Raw genomic sequence first — 27,500 nt, 5'->3', positions numbered from 1 at the left:
TCTTGTTCTCTCCAAACTGGACTATTGCAACTCTCTACTAGCCGGGCTTCCAGCTAACTCTATCAAACCCCTTCGGCTGCTTCAGAACGCTGCAGCACGAGTGGTCTTTGATGAACCCAAAAGAGCACATCACTCCGCTACTCACCCGTTTGCACTGGCTGCCAGTTGCTGCTCGCATCAAATTCAAAGCTCTGATGTTTGCTTACAAAGTGACCTCTGGCTCTGCTCCTTCTTATCTGCTCTCACTTCTGCAGATATATGTGCCCTCCAGAAACTCGCGTTCTGTGAATGAACGTCGCCTCGTGGTTCCATCCCTAAGAGGGAAGAAATCACTTTCCCGAACTCTCACATTCAATCTGCCCAGTTGGTGGAATGAACTCCCTAACTACATCAGAACAGCAGAGTCACTTGCTGTCTTCAAGAAACGACTCAAAACTCAACTGTTTAGTCTCCACTTTCCCTCCTAATCTGCAACTGCCTCTCTGGCTATACCACTAACTGTACTCTCTCTCTCACTCTCAAAAAAACACACTACTAATGTTGCTTCTTAGACTTTACACACCTGAAACTTGTCTATAGCACTTGTTTACTGCTGCTCTTATAGTTGTGTAAATTGCTTCCTTGTCCTCATTTGTAAGTCGCTTTGGATAAAAGCGTCTGCTAAATGACTAAATGTAAATATAAGTATCATCTTTTGATAGGATGTACTTTTAGAGAAAAATGATGTCCATACATGTGGACTCGTGGTCCGAATTTACACTTTTTCCTGACTGTTTTTTAATGCATTAATAACACACGTATTTTTTTGAACATGTTTTGACTCTCAGAGAGTAAAAACAACATTATTTGCCCCTTTTAGACTGTTAAAATTAGTGTTTGGGGCATTTCATATGACACTGCATGTCTGTAACACAATATAAAACATCGTAAGTATTTGAAATAGCCACTTCAGAGCTAAAATGTGCTGTCCATGTATGTGGACACAAGTCCAAGGAGGTTAAATTCCTCACAGAGACTATTTCACTAGAATTCCACACATATAAGGGTATTTTGGTGAGCTAAGTTTTTAAATCTGTGTGCACGTGAACACACTAAACTCCACTGTCATACATTTTAAGGGAACGCCGAACCAACAGATGTTGATAAAAAGCCTTGTGTGCTGTATCAAGTACAGTTGAAGTCAGAATTATTAGCCCCCTCTTTGATTTTTTTAAATATTTCCCAAATGATGTTTAACAGATTCAGGAAATTTTCACAGTATGTCTGATAATATTTTTTCTTCTGGAGAAAGTCTTATTTGTTTTATTTCGGCTAGAATGAAAGCAGTTTTTAATTTTTTTAAAAAACATTTTAAGGTCGAAATTATTAGCCCCTTTAAGCTCTATATTTTCGATAGTCTACAGCAGTGTTTCCCAACCCTGTTCCTGAAGGCACACCAACAGTACACATTTTCAACCTCTCCCTAATCGAACACACCTGAATCAACTTATCAGAACATCAGAAGAGACTCCAACACCTGAAGTTAATGGGTCAGATAAGGGAGACATCCAAAATATGTAATGTCGGTGTGCCTCCAGGAACAGGGTTGGGAAACACTGGTCTACAGAACAAACCATTGTTATACAATAGCTTGCCTAATTACCCTAACCCACCTAGTTAACCTAATTAACCTAGTTAAGCCTTTAAATGTCACATTAAGCTGTATAGAAGTGTCTTGAAGAATATCTAGTACATTATTATTGACTGTCATCATGACAAAGAGAAAACAAATCAGTTATTAAAACTATTATGTTTAGAAATGCGTTATATAAATAAACAGGGGGGCTAATAATTTTGACTTCAACTGTATTTATGTGGGTAAATTGCATACAAGTCAATGTAAATGTGATAACCAGGGGTTTAAGTAAAAAAAAAATCCTTAGCCTGAACTTTTTTTAGGGGGGGATGGGGGGGGGGGGTGTTGGATAAAAACTGCACAGAAGGACTTCAAATATTGACGATAATACAGAAAAAATAAAGTAACGAGAGCTTAAAGTGCTTAAAAAACTGGTAAACTGAGACTGAGATAGACTCTCTTCAATGTTTATGCTTTGCACCATTTATTTAAAAGTACTACGTCAAATAAAGTGTTTTCTTCTAAACAAAAACAAGTGCTTCAATAACAAGTGATAAAGAACTGAACTGATAAACTGAAGATTAGAAGTGAAGTCGAGGCCATTATTACTTATTTTTTATTATTTTCTGAATTGTAAGCAAATATTCAAGATCTGTAAAGGCATTCAGCTCTGGATAACTTTATTTTTATTATTATTTATTTATTTATTATTATTATTATTATTATTAATTATTATTATTAATTATTATTATTATTTATTATTATTAATTATTATTATTATTTATTATTATTATTTATTATTAATAATAATAATATTATATTATTAATTATTATTTATTATTAATTATTATTTATTATTAATTATTATTTATTATTAATTATTATTATTAATTATTATTATTATTATTTATTATTATTATTATTTATTATTATTAATTATTATTATTATTATTATATTATTATTTATTATTATTATTATTATTATTATTAATTATTATTATTATTAATTATTATTATTAATTATTATTATTTATTATTATTAATATTATTATTATATTATTATTATTTATTATTATTAATTATTATTATATTATTATTAATTATTATTATTTATTATTAATTATTATTATATTATTATTATTATTATTATTATTATTATTTATTATTAATTATTATTAGATTATTATTAATTATTATTATTAATATTATTATTATTAATTATTATTATTATATTATTATTATTTATTATTAATTATTATTATATTATTATTATATTATTATTAATTATTATTTATTATTAATTATTATTTATTATTATTTATTATTTATTATTATTAATAATTATTATTTATTATTTATTATTATTATTATTTATTGTTTAGGGTGACGCATCATGTCAAGTACCAACTGTCAATATTAACTAGTGGCTTAAAGTGAAACATGACCTGGGACATTTTTTGAGAAGTTTTTGAATGAGATTCAGCCCATCTTCCCTCTTTCCTTCATTTGTCTCCTTCACACATCGGTTTCGGTCATGTCCTCCAGACTGCGCTCGCTGTGGCGTCTCTGGATCTGCTCTGAGACCTGCTGTTCATCTGCGTCCTCGTCTCCCGATTGGCTTTTCTCTTCCGCTGGTTCAGTCTTCATGTGGATGACAGCGGTGCGTCTGCTGCGGATCACTCCAGCAGGGGGTCCTCCTCATGCTCCTCCTGATGCTGCTCCTCTGACTCAGACACAACCTGGCCCATGTGGACGTGCTGCTGGCAGTGTTTGTGCTTCTTCATGAAGTTGTGGAGTTGTTGCTGCAGCACCAGCTGTGCCAGTGTGTTCTGTGGCAGCGGGGCCAACTGTGTGCGGTTCAGAGGACACGCGATCCTTCAGCAGCAGGAGACGAGGACAGAACGGGAACACTGCCTGTCACGGATGAGATGATCCTCTGCTGTCTCTGCTCCTTCAGCAGCAGGTGTTGCAGGAGCGCTTGCTGTTCGTTGCTCACTTTAGACTCCATCGAGACTGGAGACGCAACGGCGGCGGACAGACCTTCAACACTGCCATCCTTCAGCGGCGTCCCTGTGCAGATGTGAGTGTGAGCCGGGTGCAGAGCCAGCGTGTGGTTGGGGTGAGATGGATTCAGCTCTGGATAACTTAAAACAGCGACCACAAGTCTCTCCTCCATCATTAAATGTTTGCCATAGTCGAATTGACAACACAAACCCTGCTGTCACCTCAACAGAAACCCTGCAGTCCATTCATTTGATTGACGAAAGAAAAAGGCGCGACTGACGTAACACGCTTTTTCCGCTCGAGCACACAGCGTGTGAAACACTCGCGGCTGTTGGCCGTGATGCGATTTGGTCAGAGTTCACCAAGCTTGAACTTTCCAACTTCCTTGAACTGTGAAACTTGATGCACGACCTTGCGTTTCCGGTCTGACAAATTCGCGTGCGTATGAATGGAAGTCTATGGGGAGAAAAGTCCAGTGTGACCGCAGCTTCAATCTTGTGTGAAATTAGCTGTGTTGGCCAATCAGAAAGGAGAAACCCGCGGGCGCACTGACGTCATAAGGTGTAAACTCATGTTATAGTGTCCACACGACCACACTGCCAACCCGGGATGCACAAATGGCGGTTATATCCGCGGGTGCTGCGGATAATCTGCAGGTTGGGTAATGAAAAATACATTATGATTAATTGCGGGTCGGTTGCGGGTGGATGTTGCAGGACACGGCAGTGGACCAGCGAAAAAGCAGAGAGTGGGCTTTGCAGAATGGGAAGATGAGACGCCCAATAATAATGGATGAAGTGCAAGAGTAGCCCACTGTTCAGTTTCAGTTAGAGGAGTCATCAGAGAAAAATCTGCTATCGTTCTGGGAGAAACAAGATCGCTTATTTCCACGACTGCAGCGCCTTGCGAGGAGAATCTTGTTCATTCCTACAACACGCGGTGCGAGCGAACACTCATTCAGTGCAGCTGGCCGCATTTTGGAGGCGAGGCGGAATCGCCCGAATCCAGGCACAATAGATGCTATATAGCTGCCGTTTAGGCTGAAGCGGCACCCATTTTGTTTTCTTGTTCCTGTATCTGTAAAAGGCAAAATGTCTTATTTTTACTTTCTGTATCTATTTGAAAATCAAGAAAATGTCATCTAAAGACAAACTTTTGCTTTTATAAATAAACGTTTAAGATTCACGTATTATTTTACTATCAGAGATGCGCAGATTAGTTCACTGAATCTGCTGTTAATATCCATGTTGACCTATCATCATGCCTAAAACAAAGAATTATATTATTAAAGTGATGGGTGCGGATATATATATCAGATAAAACTATGTGCGTGTGGGTGGCGGGTGGATGATTAGTATGAAGCCGCGGATTCGGGTGTCATTTCAGCTGATCCGCGCATCTCTAGTACACACAGAGTTTTGGAAAATCTTCACCCCGGCCAAAGTTTTCAAAAAGTTTCGGTTTTAGTCACTTGATACTTAATTTTCATGTGGACAAACGGTGAAACTGTGTGGTTTTTCACCTGTGTTCATGTAAACATGGCCTAATGAACAATTATGTAGATTGTGTATAATCTAGTACAGGGGTGTTAAACTCTTGGAGGGCCGCAACCCTGCACAGTTTAGTTCCAACCCTGCTCCAGCACACTTGAGGCTGATTTATACTTCTGCAACTGACGCGCACCTCTCAGAAAAATGTAACTACACGTCGCAACGACGCATAGCGCAAGATCTGTGATTGGTCAGCTTGATAGCGCTGACGAGTGTGGGCGGGACCGAGAGCCGCGCGAGCCCGATGGAGCGAGTGTTTACAAGTGTGGAATCCTGTGAAGGAGCTCCGGATGAAAAGTTTTGTTTTGTGTTTACCTTGTGATTAAAGTTGTTGCACGTCCGCCGGTTCCTGCCTCAAAATTACGTACATTAAGAAAGCGTTCAGAAAAAAACAAAAGACCAGCGAAGAAATTCGACACAGAGGAATTTCAAGAGTTCCCACTTAGATATGCTTGGCGTATAAAGCAGGTTTGGCATGCTGTCCCGGGAGAGAACCCTGAGCTCGGAGATATTTGAGCCTGAAACCTGAAGGACTTAATTACTTTGATCAGGTGTGTTTAATTAGGGTAAGAACTAAACTGTGCAGAGCTACAGTCCTCCAGGAACTGAGTTTGACACGTGTGCTCTAGTACCTTTATTAGAAGCTTGTTTTCATAGCCTAGTACAATGATCTCAAACTCAATTCCTGGAGGGCCACAGCTCTGCATAGTTTAGCTCCAACCACCTCCAACTCACACCTGCTTAATAGTCTTGAACACCTTGATTAGTTGAATCAGCTGTGCTTGATTAGGGTTGGAGCAAAACTGTGCAGGAATCGAGGAATCGAGTTTGAGACCTATGGCTTAGTAGCTAGGTATAGGATCAGACATGTAGTTAGCATGATTCTGGAGCTGACGCTTGTGTAGTTATAATTTCATCTCTGATGTAAATCTTGCGACTATAGAAACTAATTCTAGCCATTATTACATTTTCTCCTTCTGATGCTTTATTTCGGTGAAGTTAGATTCAGGGAAATCTGAACATTAACGTTCATGAGCCCAACAATCTTTACAGCTTTGTAAGTTTATTTGGGGGCGGCTCAGTGGTTAGCACTGTCGCCTGACAGCAAGAAGGTAACTGGTTCGAGTCCCGGCTGACCCAGTGGTCATTTCAGTGTGCATGTTCTCCCCGTGTTGGCGTGGGTTTCCTCCGGATGCTCCGGTTTCCCCCACAGTCCTAACACATGCGCTATAGGGGAATTGAAGAACTAATTCGGCCATAGTGTATGAGCTTGAGTGTGATTGTGATAGTGTATGGGTGTTTCCCAGTACTGGGTTGCTGCTGGAAGGGCATCCGCTGTATAAAACACATGCCGGAATAGCTGGTGGTTCATTCCGCGGTGGTGACCGCTGATAAATAAGGGACTAAGCCGAAAGAAAATTAATGAATGATTGAGTTTATTTGCAAAACCAATCTACATTTTGGTAACACTGGGTCAGTTTTACGTCTCTGACGTCTTATCTGTTTACTGAAACACTGATTGGTCAATAAATGTCACATGCACAGCGGTTATATTTAGAAAGTCATTCTGTTCATTATGAAAACTCGATGAATGAACTTACAGAAAAAAATCTGCTGGAGACGCAGCACATGTAGAAGTTGAGGACTGCTTATGCGGAGGATTGACAGATACGCAAGAAGACGAAGCTCGACACATCCCACAAATTAAAAGAAATAAATAAATCTAGTAACTAAAACAATGTAACCATTTATAATGGATTTAATGTAAACCACTGGCAGATCCATCCAGCTCAACTGTTTGCCTTTCAAAGTGTACATCTATAGTGTTTCAAGTGTGACCGACAGAAAGAAACTAACATTATTTTACAAGATCACATGACAAGGTTGACCAAAAACAGTGCATGTTTAGTGGACGTACTAAATGTTGAAACGACTTTGCAACACTTAAAGGCACAGTATGTCATTTTCGCCACTAGAGGGCGGGCATTCACAACAAACAAAGCCGCAGTTTGATGATGCTGTGACTTTATTTTAACAGTCTAGGCGCAAAGTCTGAAGCGCAGGGCGCAAAAGTATTAAGGGCGTGTCCGAATCCACTTTTGCTATTTTGAAGATGGAAAATTACGCTCTGCGCATGGTCTAACAGGGTTGAGCTTATTCTCTTAAGGAGTTATAGGTGTGTGTGAGAATAAACCAATCAGAGTCTCATCTCTAATTCCCTTTAAGAGTCAGTTGCGTCGCTCCATGGCGCATTTGCTATTTACATGGCGGACTTTGTAAGTGGAAAAATTTAACACTTCAAAACAGTTAAGAAAACTGGTAAACAGCATCTGCAGCAAGAGGATAATGAGCCTCCTCCATTCAGCCTTTACTTTCACTTTCTTTCTAGGATAAGGAAACGGTGTTGTACGCTCCCCACTGAAGACATCCATTAGCCTACGTAATGAATTTCATTTGTAAAGCGCATAGATTTGTTTCAAAACTATTTCTAAATTCAGTTCTAATTTCCAGCAAAGGAATAAATGAACAATAACAAAGTGTGGTCAAAAAACTGAGTTCTATCCAAAGACACGTCCTGTGTCCCATATGCTCCAAAACCTGACAGGTGGACAAATCTAAGCTTGTTTTTTAAAACAAATATAAATACGCATATAATAAATAATATCGCTAATAATAATAATAATATCAACATTACACAAAAGCAAAATGTCAAGAATAAACTGAAAAATGCCCCCGAGGTGAAGAAGGCATGGAGGTACTGTGTTTTTTATAGCAAGTAATACTTTTGTAATATTTTAATCCCCTAATTCTCTTTCATTTGTAAATATATTTGCGTATTGCTGTACATCCTGCGTGTTTTTAAGCAATGCGTAAGCGAGATGCACAACTGACATGCTCTGCGCTGGACTTTAGACCTGCTCTCAGCTAGTCTATTGTGTAGTCTATTTTAGTTCCTCAAAATAGCAACATACCAGCAATGCGCCTTAACACACCTCCCTTTTAGACCAGAACGCCTATATGAGCGCAAATGCATTCGCTATTTAAACAGCAAGGTGCAAAACGTTAAAATGACACTTGCGACAAGCTGAAACTAGCAAATAACATTTGCGTCGCGCCCTGCGCCGGGGTATGATAGGGCCCATTGTGTGTGAAATCATGGGAGTTGTGATTTTCATTGTCCTACAGAAATCCTGTTGACGGATGAGTAAACAATTTAACACTTAAGGTCTTTGCACACTGAATCCGAAATTTTTGCATGCGTTTTTTTTTCGTATTCATATCCGAAAATCCGAGATACGAAAAACTAAAAGAAAAAAAAAGTCAGACCCCTTTCGAATTGTTTATGACGGACAAAACTTTCTGATTCAATGTGCAATAACCTTTATTATCAAGGTAGTATGAAGCAGAGTACGGCTGAAAGAAGCGAAATAAGAGTATCGCTGCTTTTTTCGATCTCATTTAGCTGTGATTCGCATTCAGCTGTACTTCAGTACACATTCAGTACGCATCTTCTGGTGACATTTTAAACTTCCGAGCCACTTAAACCTCTTTCCACACTGGAAGCACAGATGAGGTCTGAAATCGGTGTGACTTTTCATGTGCATCCGAATGTGCGACGGCAACAGGAATTTTTTATTGCACCGATCGCAGTTGAATCTCCTTCCTCCAGAGTGAATGCGCAGGTGGTTCTTAAAATTGCTCCTCTTCCTGAAGCTCTTCCTGCATTCAGAGCACTGCAGGTTATTGTCGCAAAGGTTTTGCGCTTTCTTCCCGCAATTCAGCAAATGATGTTTCAGGTCTTCCGCGTACGTGAAACACTTTCTGCACTCCAAACACACGAACGCCTTCAATCCAGCGTGAACCTGCTTGTGTTTTGTAAAATTTCCTTTCAGCTGGAATCCCTTTCCGCACTGGTCACACGTGAACGGCTTTTTCCCAGCGTGGACTCTCATGTGAACGTCGAGTTTGGCTTTGGTTGAGCAAGGCGTTCCACACTGCCGACACAAGTACGGCTTTTCTCGATCGTGAAGTCTCAAGTGGGCCTCGAGATTCGCTTTCTTCGAACAAACAATTCCACAATGAACGCACATGAAAGGCTTCTCTCCGATGTGAGTCGTCACATGATCCCTAAGCTGGTTCCCGTTTGTAAAAGCCGATCCGCACTGATGGCATTTAAAAGGCTTGTCTCTCGGGTGAGTCTTCATGTGGCATTTGAGAGTTCCTCTACGTCCAAAACACCTTCCACACTGCTCACACTTGAACGGCTTCTCTTTGTTGTGACCTCTTATGTGGCTTTTAAGAGTCCCTTTATAGGTAAAGCTCTTTCCGCATTGAGGACAGGTGTAAGGCTTTTCCCCGGTGTGAATTCTTAAGTGAGTATTAAGACTCGGCTTGTGATTGAAACACCTCCCGCAGTGCTGGCATTCGTAAGGCTTCTCGTCGCTGTGAACTCTCATGTGAGCATTGAGGTTTTTCTTAAATCGGAAACCTTTCCCGCACTGCTGGCATTTAAAGGGTTTGTCGTCAGAGTGGATTTCCACATGCTTCTTGAGGAGAATCAAGCTGGTGAAGCTTCTTCCACAGTGATGGCATATAAAACAGTCCTTCCTGGAGTGAATCTCCATGTGGTAGTTGAGCGTTATTTTACGAGTGAAGGCCTTTCCGCATTGGACACACACAAACGGTTTCTCTCCGGTGTGACTTCTCATGTGAGTCTTAAGGTTTCCCTTTAGCGAGAAGCTTTTCTCACAAACTTGGCAAGTGTACGGGCCGTCTTCACAGTGAGTTCCCATGTGGGAGTCTAGCGACGCTTTATACGTGAAGCTGATTCCACACTGAGTGCAGGAGTACGGCTTTTCTCCAGTGTGAATCCTCATGTGAGTCTTGAGGCTGACTTTGTGGCTGAAGTTCTTTCCACAGTGAAGGCATTTTAAGATGTTCTCTCTGGAGTGAATCCTCATGTGGTTATTGAGGGTGGCTTTACGCGTGAAACTCTTTCCACACTCGTCGCACGTGTACGGCTTGACTCCGTTGTGAATGTTTAGGTGGTATCTGAGGTTCGGTTCCGCCGTGAAGCTCTGTCCGCACAGCTGGCAGGAGTACGGCTTCTCTCCGGAGTGAACTCTCAGGTGACTCGTGAGGGATCCTTTCTGAGTGAAACTCTTCCCGCACTGTTTGCAGCTGAAAGGCTTCTCTCCGGTGTGAATCCTCATGTGGACCTCGAGGTTTCGTTTTTGATCGAAACTCTTCTCACACTGACCGCAGTTAAAATGTCGGTTGGACTTCGGTCGTCCTCTTTTTGTTAATAAAGCATTTACATTCTGTTCTGTCGATTCTTCAGTTGGGAATTCATGTTTCTCACATTGATATTTTTCTTCAGTTGTTTCGCTTGGCTCTTGACTTTCTTCTTTAGGTGGCATCAGGTCTAAATCAAAACAGACAAAGGTCCAGTTAAAGGTCCTGTGAAGTGCTTAGAAATATGGATTTTTTATTTGATTTTTGACGTAATCTCAACTGAAATACGAAAACAGCGACATATGGTAGCTCCTCCCCTTTAAAAAAACAGCCAATAGTGTCAAAGACTATAGAAAACACAAGACGTGTCACTGTATAGTTTTGAATAGGAATGTAACGAATCATCACGAGTTGGTTGAAAATCGATTCAAATTGGTGACGATTCAAATCGGTACAATGTTAAATGAATTGCCATACATTTTTTTGAAAAGAGGGGGCGCTGTGTTAACAGGCGCAAGCCCGCTTTACCTGCACATGAGCGTCGATCCGCAAAAAGACTTACACTAACAGAACAACGAATATGATGCAGCACAGTGAAAAACTGCCGCCACAGACGACTACACGCAAAAAACACTATTAATAAGCCAAACCATGCAGACCAGATGATTTGCAGCTCCGCTTGCAAGTGCTACGGAGATCACACGGAGCATCAGTTTTCATAGCGAATGTTTTTCAGACTGAAAGAGAAAGTTGTGCTGTAACAATTTTGTTAAAAAATCGTGACTAAATCGTGAGATCAGAGTCACGAATCGTATCGAATCGTGAGTCAGGTGAATCGTTACATTGCTAGTTTTAAATGGGGAAAAGTGTAACACGTAAGGTGAATGAAGCCCCGCCTACTAGTACAAGAGCCAATCATCAATCGCTATAGACTGACGTTTCTCCAGGAGAGAAGCTCGGACAAGATGTGTGCTTTTACGAATCTCTGTGAATACTTGTTTCGCAGACATGAGAAATACATCCAAATAAAGCATGAAAGCAAATGTTTTTTGGTTTTGTAATCTGTATAAAACGAACGCGTGGGTCAGTCCGTCCTGTCAAACACACATCACATGACAGCAACTACTAAAACGCTCACAAATTTGTAAACAAAGAGTCGCTGTATTTTTTCGAGGGGATTCGCCATCAAGACCGAGTTGCGAATTACTTCAGAAGAGCAGTGCGATCAGACAAAGCATTATCCAGAGGATGATAATGTGTAGAACGGCCATAAATGAGGTTAGTGTTGTGATCTCGTTCTTGGTCCGGGGAGTGCACATACGCATTAGCTCGAACAAAATTTGCTTAATGTTGCTAAATTTCACTGGTGATTAAAATATGCAATGTAATCGTAAGCTTGGCAACAGTTTGGAGATTTGATGTTTGCCAGATTCAGACAGAATGCCTGAGTATACTGAATGCTCGAGCAACAGGCGTTACAAAGATGCCGCTAGTGAAATGTCTTGCCTTAAAGGGACTTTGATAACATTAAGGCCCAATCCCAATTCTACACCCTTGGCCCTTCCCCTTCGCCCTACCCCTTGTTTTGCGCGTTCACATGAAGGTGTTAGGGGTGTCCCAATTCTCTTTGGCTTAAAGGCGTAGGGCTAAGGGGAAGGGCTAGATTTCAGGACTACAACCTAAACCAAGGGATAAGAAAATTTTCCAGAATACACCATCTACAACGGCAGCAGGGCTGCACACGGAAGTCAGGTGATGCACAAATTAAGATTTTTTTGTCATTATTATGAATTTTACATCAAACAAGCACTTGTTTTAATACATTTATAACCGTGTTAGTGTAAAACACGCAAAACAAAAAAACTGCTAAATTTCGCTATCTATAATCCCTAATAATAACCTGTATAGCAGTCCCACGATACTATTACTCGATGACACTCGAATCCCCTGTTAAGTTTAAAGAATTAAAACTGACCCGTTTGTTCCTCAGGATCTTCATGTTTGACTGTGAACGTTTCTTCAATCTTGATGTCTTCACTCTCCTCTTTAATGAAATCCATCTTTATTCAAACGCCACATCGATTTCACCAGGATTTTTTCTTTAAAAAAGTCCTGTTGGAGACAAGATTAATTCATCACTGGTGTAACATATTTAAAATGCATACATTAAGTACATCACAGTAATTATCTCCCTGATTCAGTAGTAAGCAACTGGCAAGGACGTTAAAATAATAATTAAATAGTTTTTAAATCTTCAGATTTAAGTGCCGCTGCTGAAAAAATCCAGCTTAAACCAGCTAGGCTGGTTGGCTGGTTTTAGCTGGTTGACCAGCCTGGTTTTAGAGGGATTTTGGCCATTTCCAGGCTGGTTTCCAGCCATTTCCAGCTTGGTCTTAGCTGGTCAGGCTGGGTGATGACCAGCTAAAACCAGCTTGACCAGCCTGGGAGCCCAGCCAAAACCAGCTATGTCCAGCTTAAACCAGGCTGGTCAAGCTGGATTTAGCTGGTCATTTTCCAGCCTGACCAGCTAAGACCAGGCTGGAAATGGCTGGAAACCAGCCTGGAAATCGCCAAAACCCCTCTAAAACCAGGCTGGTCAACCAGCTATAACCAGCCAACCAGCCTAGGCTGGTTTAAGCTGGATTTTTCAGCAGGGTGCTAGTTGATCATTTAACTGGTATCCATGTTAAGTTGTAACTTCCAATGCAGATGTAATTGGTTACGTCATTTCCAAAACTTGCATAATAGGCCCTCTTCACAATGACACCACTTCCACCTTGCAAAGCAGTGTATTGAAAGCTCTGTTTTTACCTTTGAATCAATGGGATTCTTCTCAGGAAAATTAACAACTGAAAATAATAACATTGCATGTTGCGATTTAAGAGTATTGACGTATTGTGTCCAAAATGTTTCCAATTCAATACTGAACTGCTTTCTGAGTTTGAAAATGACTGACTGGGTGAATCCTCTATGGGCAGTTCTGTGTAGGCGAAAGTACAGATACACTGTGAAGATATGTCATTTCAGCATTGATATCGCAATGTTTGCATCTGCAATAGACGAATCAAGATAGCTGACATGGAGCCTCAGTTGAAAACACTCATGAAGTTGTAAAGGTACTGGAGCGTTTGTCATTTGCGAGTGTTTTTAGGACTGTGTGAACATTTCGAGTAAGGGAAAGCATTCAGGCACAAGAATTTATACTGTTTGTTACTATAAAAAAATTGCTTTACTGTCACTTATCAATACTTGCGATTGATTTATTGTACTTAATGCAGACGCACTCGGCTACAAAATCATCACAGGCAGTCTAAAATTAAGATTTTTTTCCCAAATAGAGCTATTCCATCTGCTGAAAATGTACTCAATATGGCAGGATGTATCGTAGGAAAAATTAAAGCAACCCAATGACAGTTTTTCCCAATATCGTGAGGTCAAACCGGACACCGCATCATGTGAAAGCGGTGAATACATTCACCAAACAATCCACTGAAATATGGCGTGTAGGTTTTTGTGTAGTTTTGTTTCGGTTTATTATGCTTTCGGCACATATTAAAAGATTGAAGTTGGTTTATATTCGCACATTTAAACTTTTACGTTCAATAAAACAGTAAAGGCAAATTTAAAAAGTCTGATACAGATTAATTACGAACTCATATGAGCACAACATACCTTATATTTGTAACCGTGATTCTGCGTTTTTTTTTTTTTAAAGCTACTTCGAATAGGGTCTGAAATCTCATGCGAGTATGACGTCAAAACAACATTAGCATTATTTAACCGACTGTGAACGATGACAGCCACAGTGTTGCCAACTATTTCCGATGAAAAGTAGCTAAAGCCTGCCCGAAAAGTAGCTAAATGTTGCCAGATGACGTCACGCAGTAATTTGCATATTAGTGACTAGGCATGGGACGATCACCGTTTTCAAGGTATACCGCGGTTTGGAAAAGTCAGGGTTTTAAAACCGTCAATTTTCTGCAATACCGTTCCTGAGGTATGTGCATGCGTTTTTTATTTACGTTTTTTTGTTACGTTTTTTAGTTCTTCAGCAGGAAAGATAGATCTGTTTCCATCAAGGGTAGCACACGGGTAAGATTAAAAAGTATTGGGCTACAGCTCTGAGCATAAAAATAATAATAAAACAACTCTCCAAAGATCTCTCCTTTAGATTCATATTTTCTACAGGATGCTTCACAGTCAACACCAAAGCCATACAGTAGCAAATACCAAAGCCAAAACTGGATCTAATAAAAACAACAAAAATAAAGTAGGCACAACATAAATAATACTAATAATAAATTTTTAATATATATATATATATGTGTGTGTATTATACATATATATGTGTGTATGTATATATATATATGTATGTACATATATGTATAGAGAAGACATTAATACCATTAACATCCGTCATAACCATATATGATTGTGTGTGCCTAAAACGTGTGTGGTTCTGCGGGCCTGCAGCTGGATATTATTGGAATGTAGAAATGATTCAAGCATCCGTAATTTGAACTCTTAAATCCACGTGTCAGCAGTGAATCATGTAGTAACTGAAACGCATTTTGTACAAACAGGTGTTAACCGAAGATGAACGTGGAGCTGCTACAGACACTTCAAATCGAGCGGTATCAACAGAAGTGAAGTCACGGTGGGGTGTTTGTGTGTGTTGCTTTCAGGACTTCATAGACACACTGTCACAATCACAACCATGAACAAAATAATGGTCAAAGGTCTCAAACTAGTTCCTGGAGCGCCACAGTTATGCGCAGTTTAGCTGCAATTCACACCTAGTACTAACAGTCTTGAACACCTTGATTAGTTTGATCACGCGCGTTAAATTAGGGTGAGAGCAAAACTGTGCAGAGCTACAGCCCTCCAGGGATTGCGTTTGAGACCTATGGTGTAAGTCAAGTTCACCAGGCGTATTGGATTCCACAGTGTGCTGGGTTTTGGTCAAGTTGTGATGGTTCACAATGATGATTTACTTCAGTTGAATGTCTCCGTTGAAGGACGCTTGGGATTGGCGGGAAACTGGCGAGAGTGGCAGTGAATGAAAACTCCAACAGTGGACGGAAATGGAGAACAAACCCTGGTGCAGGTCCCAGACAGGAACTATATTTGAACAGTATTGTCAGCATGAAACTGAAAGCAGTGTCTGTGTTTTGAAGATCTCCCAGGGGAGGCAAACAGCCTGATTATAGAGTCAGTAATCTGACAACAGCAAACAAGGACATTTGTAACTCTGATGAGTGCAGTTCCAGTGTGTGAAACGATCCAAAACCTGCCTTAACCTCTTAAGGCGCAAGCTGTTTTTTTTTACATGCGTTTTTTTTATTTCTCTTTAGGCTTATTGGAAGCTAATTAGAATAAAACCTAAGTATTCGCACTCTATAACATCAGAAAGGTCCGACCCTTCCTATCTGAACATACAGCTCAACTCATTGTTCAAGCTCTTGTTCTCTCCAAACTGGACTACTGCAACTCTCTACTAGCCGGGCTTCCGGCTAACTCTATCAAACCCCTTCGGCTGCTTCAGAACGCTGCAGCACGAGTGGTCTTTGATGAACCCAAAAGAGCACATGTCACTCCGCTACTCACCCGTTTGCTCTGGCTGCCAGTTGCTGCCCGCATCAAATTCAAAGTTCTGATGTTTGCTTACAAAGTGACCTCTAGCTGTGCTCCTTTGTATCTGCTCTCACTTCTGCAGATATATGTGCCCTCCAGAAACTTGCGTTCTGTGAATGAACGTCGCCTCGTTGTTCCATCCCAAAGAGGGAAGAAATCACTTTCCCGAACTCTCACATTCAATCTGCCCAGTTGGTGGAATGAACTCCCTAACTACATCAGAACAGCAGAGTCACTTGCTGTCTTCAAGAAACGACTAAAACTCAACTGTTTAGTCTCCACTTTCCTTCCTAATCTGTAACTGCCTCTCTGGCTATACCACTAACTGTACTCTCTCTCTCTCTCTCTCTCAAAAAAAAAAAAACACACTACTAATGCTTAGCTTCTTAGACTTTACACACCTGAAACTTGTCTATAGCACTTGTTCACTGCTGCTCTTATAGTTGTGTAAATTGCTTCCTTGTCCTCATTTGTAAGTCGCTTTGGATAAAAGCGTCTGCTAAATGACTAAATGTAAATGTAAGTATCATCTTTAGATAGGATGTACTTTTAGAGAAAAATGATGTCCATATATGTGGACTCGTGGTCCGAATTTACACTTTTTCCTGACTGTTTTTTAATGCATTAATAACACACACATTTTTTTGAACATGTTTTGACCCTCAGAGAGTAAAAACAACATTATTTGCCCCTTTTAGACAGTTAAAATTAGTGTTTGGGGCATTTCATATGACACTGCATGTCTGTAACACAATATAAAACATCCTAAGTATTTGAAATAGCCACTTCAGAGCTAAAATGTGCTGTCCATGTATGTGGACACAAGTCCAAGGAGGTTAAATTCCTCACAGAGACTATTTCACTAGAATTCCACACATATAAGGGTATTTTGGTGAACTGTTTTTAAATCTGTGTGCACGTGAACACACTAAACTGCACTGTCATACATTTTAAGGGAACGCCGACCCAACAGATGTTGATAAAAAGCCTTGTATGCTGTATCAAGTACAGTTGAAGCCAGAATTATTAGCCCCCTCTTTGATTTTTTAAAATATTTCCCAAATGATGTTTAACAGATTCAGGAAATTTTCACAGTATGTCTGATAATATTTTTTCTTCTGGAGAAAGTCTTACTTGTTTTATTTCGGCTAGAATAAAAGTAGTTTTAAATTGTTTTAAAAACATTTTAAGGTCGAAATTATTAGCCCCTTTAAGCTCTATATTTTCGATAGTCTACAGCAGTGTTTCCCAACCCTGTTCCTGAAGGAACACCAGCAGTCCACATTTTCAACCTCTCCCTAATCGAACACACCTGAATCCCACCTGGGGGGTGTTGGATAAAAACTGCACAGAAGGACTTCAAATATTGACGATAATACAGAAAAAATAAAGTAACGAGAGCTTAAAGTGCTTAAAAAACCGGAAAACAGACTGAGATAGACTCTCTTCAATGATTATGCTTTGCACCATTTAATTAAAAGTACTACGTCAAATAAAGTGTTTTCTTCTAAACAATAACAAGTGCTTCAATACAAAAGTGCTAAAGAACTGAACCGCTAAACTGAAGATTAGAAGTGAAATCGAGGCCATTATTACTTATTTTTTATTTTTTTCTGAATTGTAAGCAAATATTTAAGATCTGTAAAGTCATACAGCTCTGGATAACTTGAAACAGCGACCACAAGTCTCTCCTCCATCATTAAAAGTTCGCCGTAGTCGTATTGACAACACAAACCCTGCTGTCACCTCAACAGAAACCCTGCTGTCACCTCAACAGAAACCCTGCAGTCCATTCATTTGATTGACGAAAGAAAAAGGCGCGACTGCCTAACTGACTGACTAACACGCTTTTTCCGCTCGAGCACACAGCGTGTGAAACACTCGCGGCTGTTGGCCGTGATGCGATTTGGTCAGAGTTCACCAACCTTGAACTTTCCAACTTCCTTGAACTGTGAAACTTGACGCACAACCTTGCGTTTCCGGTCTGACACATTCGTGTGCGTATGAATGGAAGTCTATGGGAGGAAAAGTCCAGTGTGACCGCAGCTTCAATCTTGTGTGAAATTAGCTGTGTTGGCCAATCAGAAAGGAGAAACCCGCGCGCACACTGACATCATGAGGTGAAAACTCATGTTATAGTGTCCACACGACCACACTACCAACCAGGGATGCACAAATGGCGGTTATATCCGCGGGTGCTGCGGATAATCTGCAGGTTGGGTAATGAAAAATACATTATGATTAATTGCGGGTCGGTTGCGGGTGGATGTTGCAGGACATGGCAGTGGACCAGCGAAAAAGCAGAGAGTGGGCTTTGCAGAATGGGAAGATGAGACGACCAATAATAGGCTAATGGATGAAGTGCAAGAGTAGCCCACTGTTCAGTTTCAGTTAGAGGAGTCATCAGAGGAAAATGCTATCGTTCTGGGAGAAACAAGATCGCTTATTTCCACGACTGCAGCGCCTTGCGAGGAGAATCTTGTTCATTCCTACAACACGCGGTGCGAGCGAACACTCATTCAGTGCAGCTGGCCGCATTTTGGAGGCGAGGCGGAATCGCCTGAATCCAGGCACAGTAGATGCTATATAGCTGCCGTTTAGGCTGAAGCGGCACCCATTTTGTTTTCTTGTTCCTGTATCTGTAAAAGCCAAAATGTCTTATTTTTACTTTCTGTATCTGTTTGAAAATCAAGAAAATGTCATCTAAAGACAAACTTTTGCTTTTATAAATAAATGTTTAAGATTAACGTATTATTTTACTATCAGAGATGCGCAGATTAGTTCACTGAATCTGCTGTTAATATCCATGTTGACCTATCATCATGCCTAAAACAAAGAATTATATTATTAAAGTGATGGGTGCGGATATATATATCAGATAAAACTATGTGCGTGTGGGTGGCGGGTGGATGATTAGTATGAAGCCGCGGATTCGGGTGTCATTTCAGCTGATCTGCGCATCTCTAGTACACACAGAGTTTTGGAAAATCTTCACCCCGGCCAAAGTTTTCAAAAAGTTTCGGTTTTAGTCACTTGATACTTAATTTTCATGTGGACAAACGGTGAAACTGTGTGGTTTTTCACCTGTGTTCATGTAAACATGGCCTAATGAACAATTATGTAGATTGTGTATAATCTAGTACAGGGGTGTTAAACTCTTGGAGGGCCGCAACCCTGCACAGTTTAGTTCCAACCCCACTCCAGCACACTTGAAGCTCCGGTCACACTTGACTTTTCTTCCCACAGACTTCCATTCATACGCACGCAAATGCGTCAGACCGGAAACGCGGGGTCATGCGTCAAGTTTCGCAGGTTTCTGCGGTGCAAAGTTCAAGCCTGGTGAACTCTAACCTGTAAAATCGCATCACTTAACTGCATGAGACTAATCGAGGATCAAAACACGACCTCTCTCAACAGAAATTTAAAACATGGAGCAATCGCTCGCTTTTTTAATGTCTAATCTTGTTTAATCTCGCCCCTTTTCGCAGCGCCGCATGACAGAATTTTGCACACACAAAGCCCAGTGTGACCGTAGCTTAAGGCTGGTTTATACTTCTGCGTCAAGCGCAAGCCGATTGGTCGCCTTGATAGCGTTGAGGAGTGTGGGCGGGACCGAGAGCCGCGTGAGCCCGATGGAGCGAGTGTTTACAAGTGTGGAATCCTGTGAAGGAGCTCCGGATGAAAAGTTTTGTTTTGTGTTTACCTTGTGATTAAAGTTGTTGCACGTCCGCCGGTTCCTGCCTCAAAATTACGTACATTAAGAAAGCGTTCAGAAAAAAACAAAAGACCAGCGAAGAAATTCGACACAGAGGAATTTCAAGAGTTCCCACTTAGATATGCTTGGCGTATAAAGCAGGTTTGGCATGCTGTCCCGGGAGAGAACCCTGAGCTCGGAGATATTTGAGCCCAGGGCTCCCGCCCGGTCGATAAGCATATCAGGAGATCCGAGATCAGGTAGGTCTCGAGAGCTCCCCCTTTAGAAAAGGGAGGAAAAGGAGGAGATGGGGTGGAAGGGGGGATTCTTCCAAACGAAGATAAAACATTAGGGAGAAAATGATCCATTTATAGTAAACTAGGATCACTCTGATTGGATTATTACTGATTACAGATGAGCGGCCAGACGTGCTCAATCATATCACGTGCTCCTCTCGAAATTTGGTTTATGAAACTTCACAAACACCTACTGCCAGCTAGCATTTCGGAAGTGTTATTGCAGAGTAACACAAACAGCCCGCAGAAGTATGAATGCACAGCTACGTGCGTTGCATGCCGCGCGGGTCACGCCGATCACTTGACGCAGAAGTATAAACCAGGCTTTATACCTGACAGTTTCAAACAAACCTGAAGGACTTAATTACTTTGATCAGGTGTGTTTAATTAGGGTAAGAACTAAACTGTGCAGAGCTACAGTCCTCCAGGAACTGAGTTTGACACCTGTGCTCTAGTACCTTTATTAGAAGCTTGTTTTCATAGCCTAGTACAATGATCTCAAACTCAATTCCTGGAGGGCCACAGCTCTGCATAGTTTAGCTCCAACCACCTCCAACTCACACCTGCTTAATAGTCTTGAACACCTTGATTAGTTGAATCAGCTGTGCTTGATTAGGGTTGGAGCAAAACTGTGCAGGAATCGAAGAATCGAGTTTGAGACCTATGGCTTAGTAGCTAGGTATAGGATCAGACATGTAGTTAGCATGATTCTGGAGCTGACGCTAGTGTAGTTATAATTTCATCTCTGATGTAAATCTTGCGACTATAGAAACTAATTCTAGCCATTATTACATTTACTCCTTCTGATGCTTTATTTTGGTGAAGTTAGATTCAGGGTTACAGAAATCTGAACGTTAACGTTCATGAGCCCAACAATCTTTACAACTTTGTGAGATTATTTGGGGGCGGTTCAGTGGTTAGCACTGTCGCCTGACAGCAAGAAGATCACTGGTTCGAGTCCCGGCTGACCCAGTGGTCATTTCAGTGTGCATGTTCTCCCCGTGTTGGTGTGGGTTTCCTCCGGATGCTCCGATTTCCCCCACAGTCCTAACACATGCGCTATAGGGGAATTGAAGAACTAATTCGGCCATAGTGTATGAGCTTGAGTGTGATTGTGATAGTGTATGGGTGTTTCCCAGTACTGGGTTGCTGCTGGAAGGGCATCCGCTGTATAAAACACATGCCGGAATAGCTGGTGGTTCATTCCGCGGTGGTGACCGCTGATAAATAAGGGACTAAGCCGAAAGAAAATTAATGAATGATTGAGTTTATTTGCAAAACCAATCTACATTTTGGTAACACTGGGTCAGTTTTACGTCTCTGACGTCTTATCTGTTTACTGAAACACTGATTGGTCAATAAATGTCACATGCACCGCGGTTATATTTAGAAAGTCATTCTGTTCATTATGAAAACTGTTTCGAGGAATGAACTTACAGAAAAAAATCTGCAGCACATGTAGAAGTTGAGGACTGCTTATGTGGACGATTGACAGATGCGCAAGAAGACGAAGCTCGACACATCCCACAAATTAAAAAAATAAATAAATCTAGTAACTAAAACAATGTAACCATTTATAATGGATTTAATGTAAACCACTAGCAGATCCATCCAGCTCAACTGTTTGCCTTTCAAAGTGTACATCTATAGTGTTTCAAGTGTGACCGACAGAAAGAAACTAACATTATTTTACAAGATCACATGACAAGGTTGAACAAAAACAGTGCATGTTTAGTGAACGTACTAAATGTTGAAACGACTTTGCAACACTTAAAGGCACAGTATGTCATTTTCGCCACTAGAGGGCGGGCATTCACAACAAACAAAGCCGCAGTTTGATGATGCTGTGACTTTATTTTAACAGTCTAGCGCAGGGCGCAAAAGCATTAAGGACGTGTCCGTATCCACTTTTGCTATTTTGAAGATGGAAATTTACGCTCTGCGCATGGTCTAACAGGGTTGAGCTTATTCTCTTAAAGAGTTATAGGTGTGTCTTGAGAATAAACCAATCAGAGTCTCATCTCTCATTCCCTTTAAGAGTCAGTTGCGTCGCTCCATGGCGCATTTGCTATTTACATGGCGGACTTTGTAAGTGGAAAAATTTAACACTTCAAAACAGTTAAGAAACCTGGTAAACAGAATATCTACAGCAACAGGATAATGAGCCTCCTCCATTCGGCCTTTACTTTCACTTTCTTTCGTGAATAAGGAAACGGTGTTGTACGCTCCCCACTGAAGACATCCATTAGCCTACGTAATGAATTTCATTTGTTAAGCGCAAAGATTTGTTTTAAAACTCTTTCTAAATTCAGTTCTAATTTCCAGCAAAGGAATAAATGAACTATAACAAAGTGTGGTCAAAAAACTGAGTTCTATCCAAAGACACGTCCTGTGTCCCATATGCTCCAAAACCTGACAGGTGGACAAATCTAAGCTTGTTTTTTTAAAACAAATATAAATATGCATATAATAAATAATATCGCTAATAATAATATCAACATTACACAAAAGCAAAATGTCAAGAATAAACTAAAATTTTTTTTTAATAGCAAGTAATACTTTTGTAATATTTTAACCCTTTAATTCTCTTTCATTTGTAAACATATTTGCGTATTGCTGTACATCCTGCGTGTTTTAAGCAATGCGTAAGCGAGGTGCACAACTGACGCGCTCTGCGCTGGACTTTAGACCTGCTCTCAGCTAGTCTATTGTGTAGTCTATTTTAGTTCCTCAAAATAGCAACATACCAGCAATGCGCCTTAACACACCTCCCTTTTAGACCTGAACGCCTATATGAGCGCAAATGCATTCGTTATTTAAACAGCAAGGTGCAAAACGTTAAGATGACACTTGCGTCAAGCTGAAACTAGCAAATAACATTTGCGACGCGCATTGCGCCAGGTGTATGATAGGGCCCATTGTGTGTGAAATCATGGGAGTTGTGATTTTCATTGTCCTACAGAAATCCTGTTGACGGATGAGTAAACAATTTAACACTTAAGGTCTTTGCACACTGAATCCGAAATTTTTGCATACGTTTTTTTTCGTATTCATATCCGAAAATCCGAGATACGAAAAACTGAAGAAAAAAAAAAAAAAGTCAGACCCTGTTCGAATTGTTTATGACGGACAAAACTTTCTGATTCAATGTGCAATAACCTTTATTATCATGGTAGTATGAAGCAGAGTACGGCTGAAAGAAGCGAAATAAGAGTATCGCTGCTTTTTTCGATCTCATTTAGCTGTGATTCGCATTCAGCTGTACTTCAGTACACATTCAGTACGCATCTTCTGGTGACATTTTAAACTTCCGAGCCACTTAAACCTCTTTCCACACTGGAAGCACAGATGAGGTCTGAAATCGGTGTGACTTTTCATGTGCATCCGAATGTGCGACGGCAACAGGAATTTTTTATTGCACCGATCGCAGTTGAATCTCCTTCCTCCAGAGTGAATGCGCAGGTGGTTCTTAAAATTGCTCCTCTTCCTGAAGCTCTTCCTGCATTCAGAGCACTGCAGGTTATTGTCGCAAAGGTTTTGCGCTTTCTTCCCGCAATTCAGCAAATGATGTTTCAGGTCTTCCGCGTACGTGAAACACTTTCTGCACTCCAAACACACGAACGCCTTCAATCCAGCGTGAACCTGCTTGTGTTTTGTAAAATTTCCTTTCAGCTGGAATCCCTTTCCGCACTGGTCACACGTGAACGGCTTTTTCCCAGCGTGGACTCTCATGTGAACGTCGAGTTTGGCTTTGGTTGAGCAAGGCGTTCCACACTGCCGACACAAGTACGGCTTTTCTCGATCGTGAAGTCTCAAGTGGGCCTCGAGATTCGCTTTCTTCGAACAAACAATTCCACAATGAACGCACATGAAAGGCTTCTCTCCGATGTGAGTCGTCACATGATCCCTCAGCTGGTTCCCGTTTGTAAAAGCCGATCCGCACTGATGGCATTTAAAAGGCTTGTCTCTCGGGTGAGTCTTCATGTGGCATTTAAGAGTTCCTCTACGTCCAAAACACCTTCCACACTGCTCACACTTGAACGGCTTCTCTTTGTTGTGACCTCTTATGTGGCTTTTAAGAGTCCCTTTATAGGTAAAGCTCTTTCCGCATTGAGGACAGGTGTAAGGCTTTTCCCCGGTGTGAATTCTTAAGTGAGTATTAAGACTCGGCTTGTGATTGAAACACCTCCCGCAGTGCTGGCATTCGTAAGGCTTCTCGTCGCTGTGAACTCTCATGTGAGCTTTGAGGTTTTTCTTAAACCGGAAACCTTTCCCGCACTGCTGGCATTTAAAGGGTTTGTCGTCAGAGTGGATTTCCACGTGCTTCTTGAGGAGAATCAAGCTGGTGAAGCTTCTTCCACAGTGATGGCATATAAAACAGTCCTTCCTGGAGTGAATCTCCATGTGGTAGTTGAGAGTTATTTTACGAGTGAAGGCCTTTCCGCATTGAACACACACGAACGGTTTCTCTCCGGTGTGACTTCTCATGTGAGTCTTAAGGTTTCCCTTCAGCGAGAAGCTTTTCTCACAAACTTGGCAGGTGTACGGGCCGTCTTCACAGTGAGTTCCCATGTGGGAGTCTAGCGACGCTTTATACGTGAAGCTGATTCCACACTGAGTGCAGGAGTACGGCTTTTCTCCAGTGTGAATCCTCATGTGAGTCTTGAGGCTGACTTTGTGGCTGAAGTTCTTTCCACAGTGAAGGCATTTTAAGATGTTCTCTCTGGAGTGAATCCTCATGTGGTTATTGAGGGTGGCTTTGCGCGTGAAACTCTTTCCACACTCGTCGCACGTGTACGGCTTGACTCCGTTGTGAATGTTTAGGTGGTATCTGAGGTTCGGTTCCGCCGTGAAGCTCTGTCCGCACAGCTGGCAGGAGTACGGCTTCTCTCCGGAATGAACTCTCAGGTGACTCGTGAGGGATCCTTTCTGAGTGAAACTCTTCCCGCACTGTTTGCAGCTGAAAGGCTTCTCTCCGGTGTGAATCCTCATGTGGACCTCGAGGTTTCGTTTTTGATCGAAACTCTTCTCACACTGACCGCAGTTAAAATGTCGGTTGGACTTCGGTCGTCCTCTTTTTGTTAATAAAGCATTTACATTCTGTTCTGTCGATTCTTCAGTTGGGAATTCATGTTTCTCACATTGATATTTTTCTTCAGTTGTTTCGCTTGGCTCTTGACTTTCTTCTTTAGGTGGCATCAGGTCTAAATCAAAACAGACAAAGGTCCAGTTAAAGGTCCTGTGAAGTGCTTAGAAATATGGATTTTTTATTTGATTTTTGACGTAATCTCAACTGAAATACGAAAACAGCGACATATGGTAGCTCCTCCCCTTTAAAAAACAGCCAATAGTGTCAAAGACTATAGAAAACACAAGACGTGTCACTGTATAGTTTTGAATAGGAATGTAACGAATCATCACGAGTTGGTTGAAAATCGATTCAAATTGGTGACGATTCAAATCGGTACAATGTTAAATGAATTGCCATACATTTTTTTTGAAAAGAGGGGGCGCTGTGTTAACAGGCGCAAGCCCGCTTTACCTGCACATGAGCGTCGATCCGCAAAAAGACTTACACTAACAGAACAACGAATATGATGCAGCACAGTGAAAAACTGCCGCCACAGACGACTACACGCAAAAAAGACTATTAATAAGCCAAACCATGCAGACCAGATGATTTGCAGCTCCGCTTGCAAGTGCTACGGAGATCACACGGAGCATCAGTTTTCATAGCGAATGTTTTTCAGACTGAAAGAGAAAGTTATGCTGTAACAATTTTGTTAAAAAATCGTGACTAAATCGTAAATCGTGAGATCAGAGTCACGAATCGTATCGAATCGTGAGTCAGGTGAATCGTTACATCGCTAGTTTTAAATGGGACAAAGTGTAACACGCAAGGTGTATGAAGCCCTGCCTACTAGTACAAGAGCCAATCATCAATCGCTATAGACTGACGTTTCTCCAGGAGAGAAGCTCAGACCAGATGTGTACTTTTACGAATCTCTGTGAATACTTGTTTCGCAGGCATGAGAAATATATCCAAATAAAGCTTGAAAGCAAATGTTTTTGTGGTACAGTCCGTCCTGTCAAATGCACATCACATGACAGCAACTACTAAAACGCTCACAAATTTGTAAACAAAGAGTCGCTGTCTTTTTTCGAGGGGATTCGCCATCAAGACCGAGTTGCGAATTACTTCAGAAGAGCAGTGCGATCAGACACAGCATTATCCAGAGGATGATAATGTGTAGAACGGCCATAAATGAGGTTAGTGTTGTGATCTCGTTCTTTCCGAGTGCACATACGCATTAGCTCGAACAAAATTTTGCTTAATGTTGCTAAATTTCACTGGTGATTAAAAATATGCAATGTAATCGTAAGCTTGGCAAACAGTTTTGGAGAATTTGATGTTTGCCGATTCAGACAGAATGCCTGAGTATACTGAATGCTCGAGCAACAGGCGTTACAAAGATGGCCGCCTAGTGAAATGTCTTGCCTTAAAGGGACTTTGATAACATTAAGGCCCAATCCCAATTCTACCCCTTGGCCCTTTCCCTTCGCCCTACCCCTTGTTTTGCGCGTTCACATGAAGGGGTAGGGGTGTCCCAAGTCTCTTTTGCTTGAAGGCGTAGGGCTAAGGGGAAGGGCTAGATTTTTCAGGACTACACCCTAAACCAAGGGATAAGCAAATTTTCCAGAATACACCATCTACAACGGCAGCAGGGCTGCACACGGAAGTCAGGTGATGCACAAATTAAGATTTTTTTGTCATTATTATGAATTTTACGACAAACAAGCACTTGTTTTAATACATTTATAACCGTGTTAGTGTAAAACAACGCTAAAACAAAAAAACTGCTAAATTTCGCTATCTATAATCCCTAATAATAACTCCTGTATAGCAGTCCCACGATACTATTACTCGATGACACTCGAATCCCCTGTTAAGTTTAAAGAATTAAAACTGACCCGTTTGTTCCTCAGGATCTTCATGTTTGACTGTGAACGTTTCTTCAATCTTGATGTCTTCACTCTCCTCTTTAATGAAATCCATCTTTATTCAAACGCCACATCGATTTCACCAGGATTTTTTCTTTAAAAAAGTCCTGTTGGAGACAAGATTAATCATCACTGGTGTAAACTATATTTAAAATGCATACATTAAGTACATCACAGTAATTATCTCCCTGATTCAGTAGTAAGCAACTGGCAAGGACGTTAAAATAATAATTAATAGTTTTAAATCTTCAGATTTAAGTGCCCTGCTGAAAAATCCAGCTTAAACCAGCCTAGGCTGGTTGGCTGGTTTTAGCTGGTTGACCAGCCTGGTTTTAGAGGGGTTTTGGCCATTTCCAGGCTGGTTTCCAGCCATTTCCAGCTTGGTCTTAGCTGGTCAGGCTGGGTGATGACCAGTTAAAACCAGCTTGACCAGCCTGGGAGCCCAGCCAAAACCAGCTATGTCCAGCTTA

At 40.9% G+C, this 27,500-nt stretch overlaps 2 protein-coding genes across 2 annotated transcripts in view; both read right to left on the bottom strand.

Annotated features, from left to right (window-relative positions):
* Positions 1–7,366: 7,366 nt before the first annotated feature.
* LOC130222748 (oocyte zinc finger protein XlCOF6-like) lies at positions 7,367–12,512 on the bottom strand. Its single transcript, XM_056455282.1, has 2 exons — positions 12,380–12,512; positions 7,367–10,594 (listed from the first exon to the last, which is right to left on the bottom strand). The coding sequence occupies exons 1-2, from the start codon at positions 12,462–12,464 to the stop codon at positions 8,646–8,648; spliced, it is 2,034 nt and encodes a 677-aa protein (XP_056311257.1). The 5' UTR covers positions 12,465–12,512; the 3' UTR covers positions 7,367–8,645.
* Positions 12,513–16,745: 4,233 nt separating this feature from the next.
* Positions 16,746–27,500, bottom strand: part of LOC130222746 (oocyte zinc finger protein XlCOF6-like) — a 16,741-nt gene continuing 5,986 nt past the window's right edge. Inside the window, exons 2-3 of the mRNA XM_056455279.1 lie at positions 27,001–27,137; positions 16,746–25,232 (exon numbers count right to left, since the gene is read on the bottom strand). Of these exons, the coding sequence (XP_056311254.1) occupies positions 23,284–25,232; positions 27,001–27,085 (2,034 nt within the window). The 5' untranslated portion in view covers positions 27,086–27,137 and the 3' untranslated portion in view covers positions 16,746–23,283. The remainder of the gene's footprint in view (positions 25,233–27,000; positions 27,138–27,500) is intronic.

Source organism: Danio aesculapii, chromosome 4 (assembly GCF_903798145.1).
Source record: "Danio aesculapii chromosome 4, fDanAes4.1, whole genome shotgun sequence".
Classification (NCBI taxonomy): Eukaryota; Metazoa; Chordata; class Actinopteri; order Cypriniformes; family Danionidae; genus Danio; species Danio aesculapii.
The sequence above is the reverse complement of the archived record's forward strand: the minus strand, read 5'-3'. Positions and strand labels throughout refer to the sequence as shown.

What these genes read in the sequence shown, in the direction of transcription:
- LOC130222748 (XM_056455282.1), bottom strand. Translation starts at nt 12,464, where the DNA reads ATGGATTTCATTAAAGAGGAGAGTGAAGACATCAAGATTGAAGAAACG. An exon ending in AGATCCTGAGGAACAAACGG is followed by an intron (nt 10,595 to 12,379) that starts GTCAGTTTTAAT and finishes GTTTTGATTTAG; the next exon opens with ACCTGATGCCACCTAAAGAA.